Source organism: Protopterus annectens, chromosome 1.part1 (genome assembly GCF_019279795.1).
Source record: "Protopterus annectens isolate FY-2018-M chromosome 1.part1, PAN1.0, whole genome shotgun sequence".
NCBI classification, from domain to species: Eukaryota; Metazoa; Chordata; order Ceratodontiformes; family Protopteridae; genus Protopterus; species Protopterus annectens.
In genome coordinates this window covers 623,157,515-623,177,447 of record NC_056726.1, presented here as the reverse complement: position 1 = coordinate 623,177,447, position 19,933 = coordinate 623,157,515, and the positions used below count along the sequence as shown (strand labels likewise).

The 19,933-nt window shown below is 40.5% G+C and overlaps 1 protein-coding gene across 1 annotated transcript in view; it reads left to right on the top strand.

Moving 5' to 3' along the window:
* Positions 1-970: 970 nt before the first annotated feature.
* The window catches only part of LOC122814914 (probable ATP-dependent RNA helicase DDX43), a 1,494,383-nt gene continuing 1,475,420 nt past the window's right edge, over positions 971-19,933 (top strand). Inside the window, exon 1 of the mRNA XM_044087182.1 lies at positions 971-1,430. Coding sequence (XP_043943117.1) covers positions 1,091-1,430 — 340 coding nt within the window. The 5' untranslated portion in view covers positions 971-1,090. The remainder of the gene's footprint in view (positions 1,431-19,933) is intronic.

Below are 19,933 nucleotides of genomic sequence, written 5' to 3'. Positions count from 1 at the left end.
CCCTTGTTGTACTGTCCAGAGACAACTCCATTTGAAATCTCCTTGTTGTACTGGTGCTATGGAGCCACTGCATGACCATTAGCAGCTGTATGAACCAAGTAGTTTTACTTTAGAGGTGTGGGCACACATTCTTATTCACGTTTTTATTGACTTAGACTTTATGGACTTAGACCACAGTCACTTCCCCTCACCAAAGTATTAGTTTTCTTTTTTTCTAAACCAACGTATACTAAGCTCAAAAGACTAAAATCTCCCTTAATCAACTTTAATGTGCAAATTGCAGCCTTCCTCAGCCTAGCTTTCAACCTCTTCACCAGAATCAAGGCCAAAGCCAGAAATAGGCACACTCAGGGAGGTTTTAAAATATTAGTACTACTAAGAACTGTCTGTCTGAAGGATGAACCCAGGACTACATGCTTTTTAGTGTTATTGCCACTGGCCCAGGACGCAGTCTCTGGACAGTTAGCTGCCTGGTTTCCCTCAAACACATTTTCCTTCAACTAGGAAACTATCATCAAGGTGGTTTTAAAGGCACAAGCACTTAGTACAAACTCTACACCTAATGCTGCATTAACGACTCAAAAAAGTAAAACTCTTGACCCTAGTGGGGGTGATTGAAGCCAAGATCACCCTACATTCCATGTTGTTACTTTTACTAGGGACGTCTCTGGATAGTTAGTTACTTTGTGAGAAACTGACATAGTAAGGGTATGTGAATTAGCACGCATTTTTGTGTAATAAAAGAATCCCACGGCTTTAATTTTTGTCATTAATGATTATGTATTAGGAATAATTCAACAACTTTTATCTTAAAATTGCTAGTTTGCGAACGGATTAAGAAATGAGGATCATTTTTGAGATTACTGAAGGGTGCATGTCTTAGGACAGACAAAATCCAAATACAAGCACTATAAACATTTTAAACACAAAAAAGAACATACTCGAAGCTCACTGCAGTCAATCAAGAGGCTCATCAGGACATTTGTTTGGGTGACTGGAAGGTTCATTGGCTCTCCAAAACAGGGGGCGGGGGTGTAAGTTTTCGTATAGAAAGTGATTGTTTGTTAGGGTTTGATTACCATCGGTGAAAATGTCGGATTGGGAAGCAGAAAGTGATGAGGAAGATCGGCAGAGAAAAAAGACTGCAGTCCGTTTACCTGAATGGAAACCTGTGTCTCTACCTAGGGATAATTTTCAGAGTCAGCGTTTCGTACAGGGGAAATGGGATACGTTGCGAACACCGAAGAGTAGGGGAGAAGAGAGCTGGCGGGAGAGGCATGACAGCTGCAGCAGTTTTGAACGAAGGCAGGAAAGTCGAAGCACGGGAAGGTGGGATGGCCGTAAACAAGAATGGGTATCAAGTCGAACCTTGGATGGATCGGTCCCGTTGTGCTTTGGTTTGGATAGTTCTTTGATTGGAAGACTCATAGGTAAGGACGCCGGGCAAAAAGGTGTAGTGTTTAGTTTGCTGTTCATTCGTGATATCCAGGTGTGTAGTATATTTTCCCCTCGCAGTGTATAATCTTTCATATGACTATTTTTTTCAGCTTTTAAGGTCCATTCACATAGCTGTATGTCATATTTTACTCCAGGTTTGCTTTCTAACTTAAAAAATGTATTTCTCAAGAGAAGAAAGAAGGTTAAAAGTTGTTGAAAATTTTATTCTGTGTTAAGCAAAGATCAATATACCAGTGTTTACTTTAACACTTTCATAAGTGTTTACCAGGCTAATGACCCAAGAGCCGTTTTAAGCCTAGCCATGCTAAGTTCTGATAGCCTTGGTAAGTAAGTGTAAACGGGGGCTTGAGAGATGAAACATTTATAAGCAGGTAGGTGCTTGGGAGACGAACCATTTATAGGCTGCCTGTGGCCATTAGATATGAGTGCCAAACCAGGGATGAATCTCCTGTTCCCCATCCAGTTATCCAAGTTATGGTTGAATTGGGTTTGGTGAGATTCTTCCAGAGAAGTGGTAGTCTCTGGGATACATATCTGTCTGTCCAGTGTCGTATTCTTTTACCTTAAAAGAAGACGCGAAACAATGATGTGCAGTTGGTACCAAACTCAAGCTTTTATTGACCGCCAACATACATGCAAGAACAGATAAAGCACAGTCCATTGAATTCCACACACCACCACTCATACCCTTCCCCCTTTCCCCCTTTTAATAGCACCAAACCCAGATCTATTCACTCCCCACTTTACTACAACTTGGTACATTGACACCAAACTTAGCTTAGCCACATCTAGATTACTGTAAACCCCCAAAACATTGTTATTTTCACCGAAACCACATCCAGTAGGCCCTGTTTGTATCCCAGGCATGTTTTAAGTCTTTAGAATGTGTAATTCTGGTGTGCTATTTGTTTTGCAGATGTACACAAGGTCCGTTAGGGTGAGGTCTGACAATGCCTGACCTAGATCTGTCATCAACAGCCTGTAGGAGATGGAATACAGGGATAGGGTCTTGAGGCGGTCTGCATAGGACATGTTTCTCACTGCCTGGGTTTTGTTTAATGTGGAACCTCTGCGGGCATTCCACTTCATGGATATGCCTGGTTAGATGTGTATCAAAGGGGGCATTGTGCTCAATTACAGGTCTGGTGAATGTTGAATACAGTGGAACAAGGACTTCCTTAAACCTAGAATCCATATTTTTTGTTTAAGTTGCACAACATAAAATTATTTTTTTCACTACTGTAGACATATGATGGTCAAAGGCTAGATTGCTGTCTGTGTTACCAAGTCCCCTGACTGCTGGGTCAATTCTTTGGGGAGTGTTGTCAATATGATGTTACAATGGGTGGATGACTTCCTGAAGGATAGTGTGACGTCCGGTTAATATCCCAGCGAACTGCCACCAATATGTGACATCCCCTACTATCTTGGGTCAGAAACTAAGAAACTTCTATCCTCCCTACTGACTCCAATGTGAGACCGTCACTTAAACAGGAGTAATATTTCACAATTTCTCCCAGGAGCACAACAGGAACACATTTTATAAGCTGGATTGGACTATGTTCTTTTGTCCATTCCTAATATAATTCTTTATTACACACTCCAGAGCAATGTGTTCCAGTTTAAAACCACTGATACACTCGCACTTTTTTCACTTTTATCATAGTTTGGCTACAGAGTTGTAGAATAAAGGTGCCTGCCTTTTGTGGTTAGGGCAAAGGCAGCTTGCTGTTTAATGCATGACTGTAACACCTTGAAATATGACAATTTGTTTTTTTTCATTTCCATCTCAGTTTAATACCAGAGGGTTAGACTGAACGTGGCTATGTTTTTAAGGGGGGCTAGGGAGGAAGGCACTCATCCCGGATATGAGTTATTTACCCTCACAAGCATTTTCTTATCTGTTTATTGGTAACTGCTGTTCTGTTGTCCCATCTCGCCTTCATTTTTGCTGGTTGGGTTTGGAACCGATCATTGGTTCTGACTTGGCCTATTACTAAAGCTTGAGGGCTTCCACTGGCTCGAGGCTGTACCCTATCCTGTTATACTTGGGGAAGATTACCCAGATCTCGTTTGCTGCTAAACTAGATCGAGTGCTTCCTACTAGGCTCCAGGCTAAGTAGAAATATTTTTTTGTTTTCTTGTATTAAGTTTTTTTGTATACCAGTTGTTTATACCAGCTGTTCATATCTAGAGTAGGGTATTTTTGCTGTGTAAGTTAGCTTCGCCTTTTGACTGTTTGCTTGTCTACAGGTCTTCATCGCTAGGCCCTGTTAGTTCCCTATCCCGTGTTATCAATTCCCTTGTGTTTTTGTGTTGTCTTTAGTTGTTTATGCTAAGAGTTTGTTTACGTTGGAGGACTCCTTACTAAGCCTGTTCAAGTTAGAGGGCTTCCAGTCCCCTTGGTCGTTTTTCAGGGAGTGTCATTTTACTTGAGTCCTCTCCTCTTACCAGAGGGGATCGTCGTTTAAGTTAGAGGCCTCTCTTCTGGTCCCTTATTCCCTTGCTTTTGTTCTACCCCTGTTTTAGTAAGTTTTATTGTTCTGGTTGACTATACTTGTTTAGCTTGTTAGTTGACCAAAGTTGTTGGTCAGTATAAGCCGTTGATCAGAAAGAGCTTTGTTTCATTATGTCATAGGATAAAGAGGCAAAGCCTTTGGGCTTCAAAACATGTGATAATTGTAGCCAGAAAATGTCCCTGACTGATGTACACATAAGTTGTGTTTACTGCTTAGGTGCAGTCCATCTGCAGGAATCTTGCGCTGTTTGTCATGGCTTTAGTTCTAGGTTCTTACTAGAACATAAAAACAAGTTGATAGTTAGGGGTCGACTTAAATTCCCTTTTTAGAGGCAATCTAAGGGAAACAGTTTCCCGAAATCGATCCATTCTCCGAGATTGGGCAAGTCCTCCAAATGAGCATCTTCCTCGTCACCAGCTTCAGAGCCATTGAGGAAGCAGCCAAAGTAGTCGGCCTTGGACCCAAAGTCTGTTCCACCTGTGCTTTGGGAACCTAGCCCGTGGCGGTCCCCTGTCTTGGAGCTGGTCTCGTCGGTGCTACACTCGCCTATTCTGCAATCAGCCAAGTCTTCAGTCCACTCCTCTCAATCTTCCAGGAGGTTCAGACCATGACGTGGAGTGGGTGGTAAGGAGCTGCCTTTGGACACAGGCGCTGGCCACTATCCTTTCAGCCCTCCCCCTGTGGGGTCTACTCCAACAGTCATTAACACTCCTGTACCAATTCCTTCTCTGATCCAACTGTTTGCTCTGGAGTAAGAGTGTTTGAAATTGATAGTAGTGGAACCGTTGGAGCTCAGATCTGTTGTGTGATCAGCCCTCCCCCTGTGGGGTCTACTCCAACAGTCATTAACACTCCTGTACCAATTCCTTCTCTGATCCAACTGTTTGCTCTGGAGTAAGAGTGTTTGAAATTGATAGTAGTGGAACCGTTGGAGCTCAGATCTGTTGTGTGATCTTCGGCTCCATCTTCTCCGACCTCATCCGTGCCATTGTCCAGCGAGGGGTGTATGAGCCAACGCTCCCCTGTCAGGTCTGGGGAGGAGACTCTGATCGGACAGTTGTTGGATCAGAGTCTACCTCTTGGGGCCTCAGCATGGGTCAGCTTGGTGCCTACATAGGCCTCAGAGCCTGCGGCTTTGGTTCAGGAGCAGTCTCCTGGCCCCATTGAGCCAGGGGCTCCCTCTGAGCAGGGCTGTGGTGCCTTCGAGGTCAGGAGGAGAGTGCTATCATCCCATACAGCTCCACTCTTGGATCCGAACATTAGTGCTGGAGTCTGCATCCTTGCCACCCTTGCCCCAGGCGTAGAGACCCTATGTCACTGGACACCCCATTGGGTGAGACTGCCTGTTTCTTCTGAAACCTCCCCAGAGTTCCCCTCCATGGAGGTCCTTTGGAAACATCTAGACTCCCCTGATGAGTCTGTCACTTCAGATACGGATTTAGAGGGTTCAGAAGGGTCCCCACAGTCGCCCTCTGGGGGATGTCTCCTTCTCTGACATCCTGGAGATCCTGAAGCAGAGAGGTGGCTGGAAGGCCCTTACCCCTTCTGAACTGAAGATGAGTCCGTATACCTGGAGGCATTTGGGTCTTTACCTTCCCCCTCTTGGGTGTCTCCACCCTTCAGTCATCTCCTTGGTGTAGTCATTTGAAGGCATGGGGCTCTCCAGAAGCTGTGGAACATGTTCCGAGAAGGTCCAACAAATTTATAACTGACCCATTTGATAAGGAATTCTTGACCGAAGGTGTCCCAGTAGATGCTTTGGTGATGGCCACCAAAGAGGAGTTAGCTTGAGACTTCATCTGTCCATCCACTGAATAAGATATCTCGAAAGATGGACAGATATGGAAAACATATGTTCTTATCAGCGGTCTTTACACTCGGGTCACTGAACTACTTAACCCATTTTACCAGACTCCAGAGGGATCTCCTGAAGGAGCTAGGAGATACCCTCCAAGGTTCTACAGCTAGGGGGGTGTCAGACAAGGTGACTGCCCAGCTTGTTAACTTAAATTCAGTATGCGGCTCATCTCTTATGCAGCAAGTAGGACAGCAGGTACAGGAATAGCTCTGAGGAGGCATTCCTGGATGCGCCTTTGCTGAGCCCTTCAAGTCTTCCTTCACAACACCCCTTTTGATGACTCGTCCTCGTTTGGACCTAAAGACTCTGACCGGGTGCGAGCAAGAAGGCAAAATGCCATGGGAGTATGGGTTTCTGTAACTGCCAGGCCCTACCCCAAAGGCCAAAAGGGAAAAAAAATGTAGTTCAGAAAACCCGAAGAGCATTGTCTGATGCACGTGGTGATTTTTCTCCCAGGGGCAGAGGGGGAAACAATAATGGAAAATGCCGACCTTGTGGCAGAGGTGTTTCGCATAATCAGGGTGACAGATGCATTCTCTGGCAGGCCCTTCCAGTGCTCCTGAAAGGAGGCCCACCTGTCCACCTCTGGAGGCAGTTGGGGGTAGACTCTCACTGTACCCAAAAGCCTGGCTGAACATCACTCATACAAAACGGAACAAGGAGAGCGGACTTATAAAATTGACTCTTATTTTGGTAAGAGCTTTCACTGGCAATAATCCGCCAGCTTCTTCAGACCATCAAACCTAGTTTGAAATAAAAGTATTTCAAACTAGGTTTGATGGTCTGAAGAAGCTGGCGGATTATTGCCAGTGAAAGCACTTACCAAATTAAGAGTCAGTCTTATAAGCCTGCTCTCCTTGTTCTGTTTTGTACCAGTTTGTGATTTTCGTGAACATCATTACTGACAAATGGGTACAGTCTATTTTTAATATCCAGGGGATACAACATACCCTTCTCTTCCCCACCCTACATTCAAAATCGGCCCCGGACATTCCATCCAGTCAAAGGGATCAAGCAACCCTAGAGATACAAAGTTTGCAAGAAAGAGTCCTCCATGAAGTCCCTGCAGACCAAATCGGATCTGGAACTTACTCAGGGTTCTTTATAGTTCCAAAGAAAACAGGGGACTGGAGACCCATTTTGGATCTCGGCAGGCTGAACAAGTCCATAAAAAAATCAAAGTTCCAGATGGTGACACTGCAGCATATTCTCCCTTTTCTGGGAAAAGACAACTGGATGTGCTCAGTAGATCTTCAGGATGCGTACTAACATATAAAAATGGACAGTTGATCCAGGAGACATCTAAGCTTTCGGCTGGGAGCCAGTCATTACCAATTCTGAGTTCTGCCCTTTGGTCTCACTACATCCCCCAGAGTGTTCATCAAATGCATGGCAGTAGTTCCGCCTCACCTGAGGCATCTAGGATTTTGAGCATTTCCGTACTAAAGACGACTAGCTCCTGACTGCCACCACCAAGCATCTACTAACCAAAGCAAGAAACACCACCATTCATCTATGCTCTGAACTGGGCATTACCATAAATTTCAAAAAATCTGCCTTGTTACCCACCAGGTACGATTGCATTACAGACCGACGACCGATATGTTGGTAGTGTGGTATATCAACAAACAAGGCAGAACCAGATCCTACCCCCTGTGTCGAGAGGCTCTGAGTATGGCAGTGGGCAGTCTCTCTTCTCAACGTTTTTCTAATTGCAGAGCAAATCCCGGGAAATCCAACTTGAGCAGAGCAATTCTAATGCTTCACACGTGGTCCCTAAAACAGTAAATTGCGAACCAGATTTTTTGCAAGTGGAGCCAGCCTTGCTGTGACCTCTTTGCCATGTCCATGAATACCAAATGCAGCAAGTACCTTGCCCCCCAGGGGAGTTCCCAAGGGATACACTTATTCACAATTGACCCCCGGGACTTCTTTATGCTTTCCCCCATTTCCACTAATTCCCAATGTACTACAGAAAGCCACATCATTAAGTTGACGGTTAATACTCATCGCTACATACTGGCCTCATCAAATCTGGTTTCTTTTCCTATGGCCCCATCTCCAAGAAGAGCCGTAGATTCTGGACCTGGTAACAGATTCATCAGTCAAGAATGCTCCATCCCTCAAAACTGACAGCTTGGTTGCTCCACTTCCAGACATATCCCCTGCAGTGAGACACATTTTAGTTTCATCTCATAAGACAACAATTAGGCTTTATGCTAGCAAGTGGGAAAGGTTCTCTTGTTGGGCTTCCAAGAGTCTCCTAGATCCCTTCACAGCCCCCATGAGTACGATTTTAGATTTCTTGGCAGAAATTTTTAATGAAGGCACAGCAGCAGCTACCATAAGAGTGCAATTACCCACCATTTCCAACTACCACATAGGAGACATAGGATCAAAAATATCTCTCCTTGAGACCTCAGTTTGGTACTGGCTACTATGATTCTCCCACCATACGAACCGGCTCCCTCTTGCCAACTTAAATTTCTAACTTGGAAAACTGTCTTTTTGATGGCCATTACCTCAGCTAGGAGGGTCTCAGAACCTCAAGCTTTGTAGCTGGACAAATACATTTAAATTAATAGGCTGTAATCTTGGGCTGTTGGGGTGGAGGATACAAAAAGTATACTAATTATGTAGCATTGGGATGTTTTCTGTTACTTTTGCATAGATGAATGTCTGAATTAATGCCCTTGACTTAATGTAATAACATTTTTGTGTGTAAGCAAGTGGACTTCAAATTTAAACCTGTCTCTTATTTTAATGAATAATTTTCCTTTAGCAAATGTTCAGTGCGACTTAAGTCTGCAGCTGAGGGTAGCTGCATATTCTGTTATGTTTCTTTGGAAACACTTATAGATGAAGGCAGTAATTGTTGAGAGGTCTGGAATTGTTTGCTGCGACAACAGTAAAATTTAAAAGATACATGGGCAAACAGCTTAGTAAAAAGTAGTTTGAATTTATTGGAAATGAATAGGGAGGAGCTTTTCTGGTACCCAAGTACTTCAGTGCACGTACTAAAACAATATATAGTTTTGTTTTATTTAAAGATGATACATATTTTGTTTTTCGAAAGCATACAGGCTGTTTTTCACATCTGGGAGGTGAATAAATACAAGAACAGAGAGCAGTTGTGTAAGTAGGAGCACACACATGTGCCTTAGCATGGATAATTGTAATTTTAGGTTAGGTAATGCCTGGGTCCCTATCAGTTAATCGAATGGCATTTTCAGTACAGTTGCATCGAACATGCTGTTCGATGAACTGTTCATACTGAGATCACTGTACAGTGAGGATCAGGAAATTTGCCTTTTTCCCACTGTAGTGCGAGGTTTATATATTTAGCAGGTGTCCCCCCTCCCCCTCCACACACAAGAGGAATTAGATGAAAGGCATGTTCAGTGAAATGCAGTTTGTTGTGACAGTTCGATGAAGTGATAATAGACCCATAATGCATGTGGATGCAGTTATCAATTTGGAACAGTTGTTCCTATCAGGAGGATTAAATTTCATTATTTGAAGATATACATATGTTTTCAGTTAATGGGTTCTGGGATGTGTTTTTTTCCCCCACCTCGAGTTTTTTCATTAAAAGAAAAAAAGTCTTATAAAATGTGAAGTAGGTTCAAATGGAGATGACAAGAAACAACTGTATAAAGGATCCGCCTGCCACACATTAATGGGTGCATGTAACACAAAAGCTGGATGTAAACCTTTTAAAAAGGCTCCCATATATAATAAATAAAAATAATAAGTTATAGTGGCTAATGTATTTTAGAACGTGAATGGCCTCACAGGTATAAACAAAAAAAATAGTATTGAGTTATACTGAGAAATACAGAGTACATATAGCAATGCTACAGGAGACTCGTTTGGAAAGAAGTGAGCATGTGAATTTAATAAAGAATTTCGGGATGGATATCGAGGACAAAGTGATAGAAGAGGGGGGGGAGATAGTAATTGTAGATTTCTGGTAGTAAGGGGCTACTGGAAAGGAATGAGGACTATGCTGGCATGTATTTATTTTCCACCTAAAACTGTTATCGTGGAGCTTAATTTTTTTTGAGAAATCAGCTTTCAGCAGGAAATATTACTTACAGGTGGTGACTGGAACTTTATTTGCTACAGTGAGGATGCATCTGGGGGACATAGAAAGGAATGTATAACTAAAAAGGGTAGATTCTGAAGAAATTTCATGAAAATATTTGTTATAGAAGATGCAAATTTAGTAGTAGGAACTCTTGGAGAGAATTTATATATTATTCATCAAGGTACAGTAACTGGGCTAGTCTACACCGAAGTTTATATTTCGGAACATGTTCATTTAAATGAAACCTTTGACACACATTTCATAACTATTTCAGATCATGCATCAATAAAAATCTTCTAACAGGTAAGATAGGAGGAGATGAGATAAAAACAGTATCATATAATTAATCTGCTGGAAAGTCTCCAGGAATAGATGGTTTTCCTGTAGGCGTTTAGAAGTTGAGTGAAGAGAGTGATGGAGATCTGGAAAGATGGATATAGATATATATTTAACTGTACTTTAAAAGATGAAGCACCAAAATCCTCGAATACTGTCTTTAGGTATTACACCCATCACAGACCCATCAGACCCAGATTAATGTAGGCTCATTTCCATGTTAAACCATTAAAAGAATGACGAAGGTGTTGCCAAAAATGATGGGTGCAGAACATTGTTTTGTGAAGTTCAGGTAAACATTTGACTACATTGATAGAACAGTGATGATCCAGAGGGAAGCAGAGTGTAAGAAAATACCACTGTTGTTGTTGGGTCTTTATGGAGAGAACGCATTCAGTCGAGTAAGCTGGGATTTTGTGAGTAGGGCACTGGAAGCACTTGCATTCCCTTGTATAGTAATAAGGTTAATTAGGGTGATATATATGGGGTTGAAGGCAAAAAAAAGTGAGGGGGTTCCTCTCTGATAAGTTGTGTGAAAAGAAGAACCAGGTTAAGGGTGTCCTCTTTCCTTTATTTATGTTCTAGTTAGAACCACTGGAAAGAAAATAAGGGACTTTGTAACTGGATATAATTGGTTTGGTAAAGAAGAAAAGTTGGCTTCATCTACATAAGATATTTTGTCCCTGATAAAACCAGAAAAGGGCATATCAGTGTTATGGAACTTTCTGAGATAATTTCAAGTCTTTTGGGATATAAAAGACCTGTTGTCCTACTGCTGTTGGAACTGTCTGGGTATCTTTCTTCCACATTGCTCTCGTTTCTGCCTGCAGATCCTGATATTTTATGACTTTTTGTGTCTCTTTGTACGCATGAAACTTTAGTCACTGGGTGTGGCTATTTCAATGATCAGGGCTACTTTTGTCTTCTTTTCTTGGACCAATATATCTGTTTTTCTAGCATCTATCATTTGAACGGTTTGGTAATGGGTAATACCATGTGATATAAACTTCATCATTTTCTAAGATGCTTTGTGGCTCATGTTTCCAGTGTTTTTCAGCCACTTCAGTGCCATAATGTTTGCACAATCCTCAGTGCAACAGTTTTGCCACATTATTATGCCTCTTTCAGTGTACAGTCCTGCCAGTAGTATGTCACAACCAGCAACAAGGTGTGCGACTGTGTCCAATTCAGTTTTACAAAACCTGCATTTGTCTGTTTCTCCGACATGTTCATTGGACTTTGTAAACCAGTGTGTATGTAGCCCACTATCTCGGGCTGCCAATATTAACCTTTCATCTCTTGGTTTGAATTTGCCTCTCCTTAACCATTCCTGCATTTCGTTCCTGATCATCATGAGGTTCTTCAGGAAGTTTTCTATATTTGCAACTATATTTATACATTTTCCACATTTCTTGCCTTTTCATCTGGTCCTTTACCTTATATTCTTTGTTTTTTGGCACATTCAGTTGCTGCCTGATTTTTATCTACTTGTTTGATTTTCATTCCTGCTTGATGCTGATATGCTTCTGATAAATTAAGTGGTCATCTTGGATTATTCTCCTCATATTTCAAAACTTTCACTATGTTTTGAGTCGTGTGAGGTCAGCAGATATGTGTGGAGTTCCCTGATTGCATATCTATACATGTAACCAATTTCAAGGAGGCCCATCCCACCTTCAGAATGGGGAATATATAATCTTGGTATACAATGATTTTTATAAGTCATTGGTGAGTTTGAAGCAGCCTTCTTGTTTTCCTATCTAATCTATACAACGCATTTTGGAAGAGCAAATTGGTTTATAGCTTGGATTTTGTTCCTAGATGTCAACACTGTTTTCAGAATTAAAAGCTTCTAAAGTATTCCTTACTAAGTTTTATTTGCATTTGCTCATGTTTTATTGTTCCTTCATCAATTCCCAAATTATTTATACACTCCCTCTTGCTCAAGTTTTTATATCGCATTCTTGTCCGTAACTGATGTTTTCGTGGTGCTGCAGTTTTCCTGCTTTAAAGTTTACTTTTGCACATTTATCAAGACCAAATGACATTCTTATATCATCTGAAAAAGTTTTGACAACCTACAGCTGTGCTTTGAGTTCATCTGATGAGCTATAAAGTTTTAAATCCTTGACTAAGAGAAGTTGAAAAGTCTTTACACTTTGTAGGAGCCAAATTGTAGCCATGGCTTAAGCCATTAAGTAAACTGGTTAATGGCAAGGCAGAATAACAATGGTGACAGTCGCCCTGGAATATCCCCGGGATAATAATTTTGTTCTTTATTATGGCTTAATTGCAAAGTGGTCTGCCACTGTTTCATGGTCACTCTCTAATGTAGTCGATCAGTGTAGGGTGCATCGTATATATTTTTAAGCACTCTCTTTTTATCAATGAATGTGGGATACTATCAAATATTTTTTGTAGTCAGTCCATGCCATACTTAGATTCTTCCCCTTTTTACAGTTCTCCGGTATGACTTTATTTAACAAAAAATCCTTTGTTCTGTATGACTTTCTTTTATTGCCCTTTTGTTCTACTGCATAATTGAGTTTTCTTTTAAATGGCTATAAACTCTGTCAACATCAAGTTCAGTATATAGTTTATACATTGTCGGAAGGCCAGTATATAGTTTATACATTGTCGGAAGGCAAGTTATTGGCCTATAATTTTTAGGGTAGCTTGCAGGTTCACTCTTAAGTAGGAGCATTGTTTTACCTGTTATTAGCCAGGTTGGTGTCTGTTTGGGGTACGCATATAAGTAGTTCTTACTCATGGCTAAATCTTCGTGCAAAGAAGTTAATACTTTTAACCAAAAGTTAGGTACTGCATCTGGGCCTGGGGTTTTCCAATTAGAGGGTTTTCATAACTTTATTTCAGTTTCTCTGTTACTTCATCCCATTTCATATCCTGTACCTTTAAATTTCTTATTCTTTCTTTTACTTTTTCTTTTCATTTAGTATCTATATGTTCCACAGGATCTTAATAGATACTTCTCCAAAATGTATCTATTTCTTCTTTTTATGGCAGTTTTTCAATTCCTTTTACCTTGATTCCCAATTCTCAAACTTTTTTGGGTCATCAGTAAATTACTTATTTTATAATTTTCCTTTAAATTTCTCTGTGTATTTTCTAAGTTTCTCTGTCTGATGAAATTTTTAGTTTATTTGAGAGTGCATGATAGATCCTGGTCTGTTCTAAAACTGCACATTGCTTTTATTACATCTATCTTTCTTAGTACTTTTGTTTGATCTATTCCCACTTCTGTAGTCTTCTAACAGTAACTCGTCTTGTCTTAGTTGCTTTATAGTTTTTTCTGTTTGATACTTCCACAATGATATTTGATTTCTCCCATTCCTTCCCCTCACTGTCCTCTGTTCTTGTGGTAGGAGTTATTAATTTAACTGCACAGTAATATATCCTGTTTACTTCTGTTGTATCGCTTAGGTTCATAGGTAGGTACTAGGCTATCGGCCCTGGGGCCTATACAAGCCCAGCCAAAAAGGTACCCTGGCTTTTGCCACCCAAGAAAATTATTTTCCTGTGCCACTGTTGAGCAGAGCCACAGAGGTGATCCCCGGGGTGAATTTCCTATTTCCCGTCCAATCATCGAGAGTTTTCTTAAAGTGCTATGGAGCTTTGTTTGATATAGATAGGTAATTTATTCCAGAGTATGGGAAGTCTCTCTGGGACAGGAATCTATCCCTCTGGCATGTTCTGTTTAATGTGGTGACAAGGTTTAGGTCCCTAGAGCGTGTAGCTCAGAGGGATTGGGATTTCTTTAAGTGGAGCATGTCCAACAGCTCAGGGTTTGACATAGCTTTGTATGTTGGGCAGAGATCACCTCTGAGTAGGCGATATGCGATGGAGTAAAGCTGGAGTGTTTTGAGACTGTCTGCGTAGGGCATCTGTTTGAGGCCGGTAATCTTCTTTGTGAGGTATTTCTGCAGCCTTTCCAGTTGTTGTAGATGTCTTGTGAGGTACATACCAAAAGCGGCATTGTACTCTTGAGTCTGAGTGATGAGTAGACCTCCTTTTTTCTGGATGAGAAACTGTTTGTGATGAGGTGTGCCATGTAGAAGGATTTCCTGACTACTGTAGCGATGTGATTATTAAAGGAGAGACTACTGTCCACCTGTCCCAAGGTCTCCTCACACTTTCAGTGTTAAGTATACTACCGCCTATGTTGTAGTTTATGGGTACAGAGTTTTTACAAAAGGGGATGACTATGCACTTTTTGGCATTGAGCTTGAGGCCATGGCTTTGACACCAGGCATCTGTCTCAGTGAGGCCCTTTTGTAGGATGTCCACATCAGTAGGATGTCCACATAATTAGGAGTTTCGATTATGGCTCCTAGTTTGCAGTCCTCTGCGAACTTCGTTAGCCAAAGACCTTCTGTTTTAGCCTGTACTTCAGAGAATTGGATACCAAACGGGAGAGGACCCAGGACTGAACCCTGTGGTACTCCACTTGTCACTGGTCTGAAGTCAGATTTGGAGTCTGCTACTTTCACAGTGTGGGTTCTGTCAGTGAGCCAGTTGGCAACCCGTCTTGTGACATAGGGATTTATACCTAGTTTAGTGAGTTTATCTATAATTCCAGAGTGGGGGATGGTGTCAAAAGCCATGGCAAGATCTAGATAGGCTGTGTGAACCATCTTACCCTTGTCTACGGCTTTGGTGACTGCTTCAAAGAAATCTATCAGGTTTAGGAGACATGATCTGCCTTTTACAAACCCGAACTGGGTGGGATCCAGAGTATGGAGATTACCAATATCTTTGTTTATAAGTTCCATGGCCTTGCAGACCATGCTCGTCAGGCTAATGGGGCAGTAGTTCCTGGGGTCCATGGTGGCTCCCCCTTGTGGAGTGGGATAACCATTGCTGTGCGACATTCAGCAGGCACAAAGCCTGAGGTGAGGCTATGATTGAACATGGTACTTAGGTGGGGTGCCAGTTCGTTCAGCCTGGGATGTTGTCTGGTCCCATGGATGCTGTGTTCTTGGCTTTGGAGAGTGTGGTTTTTACCTGTGCAGCCATGATTACAGGAACTTTGCATTCTGTATAGCGATATGTTCAGTGCTAACTTTACCCCCCTCTCACCCCATAAAGAGCCCATCTGCCAGGATGTTGGCAATATCAGTTGGGTCTGTATATTTAGTGCCATTGTGCTGTAACTCAAAGCAGATCTGAGTGTTGCCATTGAGATTCTTAACATAGCTATAGAATGCTTTGTGGTTGTCTTTAGAATCAGTGGCAATTTTGTTTTCTTAACTAGCTTTGGAGGATTTTATCAGGGATCGCAGCTTCTTACTGAGGCTGACCAGGGAGCTCCTCCACTCGTGGGATTTTACTCTCTCTTGCAAGAGGTTTTTCCTTCTGTTGTACAGTTTATGGCAGGGGACCACCAGATTGGCTTCCTTTTTTGGAGGATAACGTCTTGGTTCTCTTTGGGATAGCACGATCCATGCACTCATGCATGGATCTCTATGGACAGTCCTAATTACTGTGTTCATTTGTTTTGTTATCAGACTTCTGACTTTTTGGGTTTTATTGACCTTCTGCAGTCTTTCTTTCATTGATCTTAATATATCATCAAGCAACTCTTCTCTTGGCTCATTTTGTTCCAAACTGAAGGCATATCTCTTGTTTTCCATTTCCTGCAGGCATTCTATAGAAAGTTCTATAGCACCTTGTCTTCAATTTCATCCTGTGCCATCTGTTAGGCCAGTGAGTTCCCACACAAAGAGTATCACTCCGCAACATCGACTGCATCAGAGTTAATTTTGATTTCTCCTTTGCATAAATATTGCACCATATTAAATCTTTCTTTTCCATGTCCATATTTCCTCTTCAGATCTTCCTGCTCCTCCTTACTTTGGGGACTCGCGCCATCTTGTTGTGATGTAACCTGTTGGACCTTCTACACTAAATCCTTCACTTCACAGGCATTCCATAACTTTTTACTTTTTTAACTTCTACTTTACTAATCCTTTTTTCTATGTCCCATCTTTGTGATATATTTTTTTTTGTGAAATTTTCCATATCCAGATGTCTTTGCCTATATTTCCCTTCGAATATCTTTGGAGCTGCCTTCTTTATATTGATTAATTTGGCTTTCTCCTTTGAATAAATATTGCACCATATCAAATCTTTCTTCTTTTTTATACTTTTCAAATATCTCTAGGTTTTGCTGTTTATATCTTCACACTTCCTCAGATGCTGCCTTTTCCAAACAGATCAAAGTTTCATGGTCTGTATGCTGTTTTTCACAAATCTGTTGTATTAATGAACATAAATTTGCATTTGAAGCTTCTGACAGTTTTTTCCTGTGGAAGTATTTTTCTTTCTTCTTTTTCTCGTAATCATTTTGTATGTCTTGTCTGGAAATTCTGGACTTTTTGCACGATGGTAACAATTCACTTCTTTCTTATCCTCAGTAGTCCGCTTTATTGTTTCTATTGGCCTATCAGTTTTTGTGGACTACTACTTCCGCAATGGGGGTGCCATCCTCTGCCTGGCTTGACCCCATTGTAGGAATGCATATGTAGGAAGAGACTAAGCAAAGTAGAAAAACTGAGAAACTGGAAGGTCTTGTTTATGGATAATAAGATACAAGCAGTGAAATTGTTTGTCCCTTTTAGTTTTATGTACAGATGAGGGATATTTTATCAACCAGAGAAGCTGTGGAAAGTAATAGTTGAATTTTATCTGGGGTGGGAGGGAAGAGGACAAGGGTCAAATAGGATAAGCTGCTCCTTCCAGTAGAGGTGGGTGGCTTTGTATTTTCTGATTTGAAGGGATATTTTTAGAGCTGCACACTTAAGTCTCTGATGCACAACACTAGCAGAAAGCTATAATTCAAAGTGGAAAGGGATGATGATGAAGCGGGGGATTCAAGAAATGAGGGGAGAGCGGGATTTTGGATGCAGATCCTTAAGTAGAATAACAACCACACAGCATATTATATTCCTAAAGTAGAGAAAGCATTCTAAGCAAACATAAGAAAGGAGATTCTTCCGATGGGGGTGATTGGAAGTAGGGGTACAGATAATAGGTAAGAGGGGGTTGGACTTTACTGGAGACAAACTGGCAAAGACACACAGGTGTTGGGAGCAAATAACTAGAATGGGAAGGGTGATAGAATGGGATGAGGGCAGGAAGACCTTTAGAAAGAAGGCTAGCGACTCCCTACACTATATGGGATTGAAGTCTGAATACAGCCAAACAGAAACTGATATGGTAATCCTAAGTGAAAGACTTGTTTTTGTAGACGTGCAAGTTAAATGTGGAACAAAAGCTGCTGTTGATGATTTAGTAGGCGGTACAAAATATTGCACAATAACTCTAGGATTCAAACAGATGAGGTTAGAAAAGATTGGGAAAAGAGATTGGATAAGTAATTCATAAGGAAACAATGGGAGGACATATATGTATGGCTACCAAATGTACAACAAAGTCTAGATGATTTAAGATTTTTGCTTGGAAGTGTTTGGATACGTATTTTTGTACTCCAAGTAGACTTGAGGAATTTTTCTCTTGGTAGATGGCAACTGTTGAAGATGTGATACGGAAGAAAGACGTAACTGGAAACGTGTGTTTTGAGTGTAATGTGTTGGCAGACTTTAAAAATTCTGTACAAGACTCTGTCAGAAATATTGGTTGAGCAAAAGTGTGTAACTAAGGAAATGCTTTTTTTGAGCTGGAATACAAGATCTGAATTGCCTAAACATATTAATACCTTAAGTTTAATTCTGGTGGCTACCAAAGAAGTAGTTACTGGAAAATGGAAATCGGTTGAAACCAACTGTATTTGACATAGTAGATGTTGTGAGAGAGAGAGAGAGAAAAGCAATGGAAGTGGGATCTTTAAAAAAGGTAGGATAAAATTATATAGAAAAAAAATTAAAGTGTGAACAATACTTGCAAAATATTTTTAAGGAGCGATGAGGTTTAATGGAAGGTGGGAATTGATCAGTTTTTATGTAATGTTGGATTGATGATTGTACAAAAGAATAGAGTGGATATAAAAAGTGTACCCACCCCTGTTAAAATGCCAGGTTTTTGTGAAATAAAAAATAAGCCCAATTCAAAAAATTATAGCCAGCAACAAGTGAGCCATACATGCAAAACAGACCGGTTTCGGCCAACAAAAATTCTGGCCTTCTTCAGTGTATTACAAACAGCATAATAGTAGTCAGATCTTATATAGTGAATAAAAACATATCATTGGTTGAAAAATGCATATTAATTAATGAACTCATGAATATTTATATTTATAAATAAACCGTATAGACTTGAAAATTGTATATGAAAATTCAATCATAAATATTCATTAAGTCCTGGATTAAATAAAGCCCCAAGTTTTGTAATCCATTTTTTCTCCCTAGCATTTAATTTCTTATGCCAGCCAGATTTATAAGTTCGATCACCAATAAGTTTATCTATGATAATGAAATGGAATTGAGCTGTAGGATGTATAAGTGTGTGTTTATATAATGCATTGGTGGTTCTTCTACATTTAATATCACTTAGGTGTTCAGACATACGCAGTCTAAAAGGTCTAGAAGTCTGACCTATGTAAAATGCATGGCAACTGCAACAAGCCATATAAATAGCCCAATCTGTGTTACAGTTGGCAAAAAAGCGGATATCAAAACAATACTACTGTTTCTACTAGTAAATTCCTTGGACTTTAAAAGGTGTTTACAATTGACACAGTGTCCACAGGGAAAACATCCAATCAATCTATCGCCCAAAATAGTAGTTTGATACAACACAGGTAATCTAGACTCAGAATGGTGTTTATAATGATTGAAGTATCCAGCTAGATTCTTTCCTTTACGGAAAGAAAAAGAACATGTATTCGGAATGAATGGTTGAATCTTATTATCAGCTTTAAGTATGTTCCAATTGTCTTTAATGATATTCATAAATTTATTAGTATTTCTGCCAAAAGTGGTAGTAAACCGTAATATATTGGACGATGAACATTTATTTTTATTTTTGTATATCAGTAGATTGTCTCTGTCCAGACCCAAGGCATGATTCTGGGCCATAGTGACATATCCTGAGCTGTAGCCTCTATTCATAAATCTATGGTGCAAGTCATGAGCATGATGTTTAAAAGTAACATCATCTGAGCAATTATGTCTAATTCTAAGAAATTGTGATTTTGGAATGTTTTTGGCTATATGTTTTGGATGAAAGCTGAAGGCATGGAGTAAAGTATTATATTGTGGGAATTTTCGATAAACTTCAGTTTTGAGGGTATCATCCTCATTTTTCGTGACCAAAACATCCAAAAACGTGATGGATTTTTGGTAATAGTAAACTGAATTCCCCATTTGTTGTCATTTAGATACTCCAAATATTCCTGGAGATATCCTATATCTGATCTCCATTCCATCCAGCAGTCATCCAAATATCTCCGCCAAATGTCAATGTCAGGCAGAAACAAGTTATGGGTATCATCATAAATCATGATTTCCTCTATGTAAGCCATGAAGAGATCAGCATATATGGGGCAAAGGAAGCCCCCATTGCTGTACCCTTGATCTGTAAATAACATTCCTGATTTTAGTTAATACATGCTCAGTTAGATTTATGAGAAAAGTATTAAAACCAGGTTGATACAGGTTAGATTTATAAAGCCAATACTCAATGGCATCAAGACCA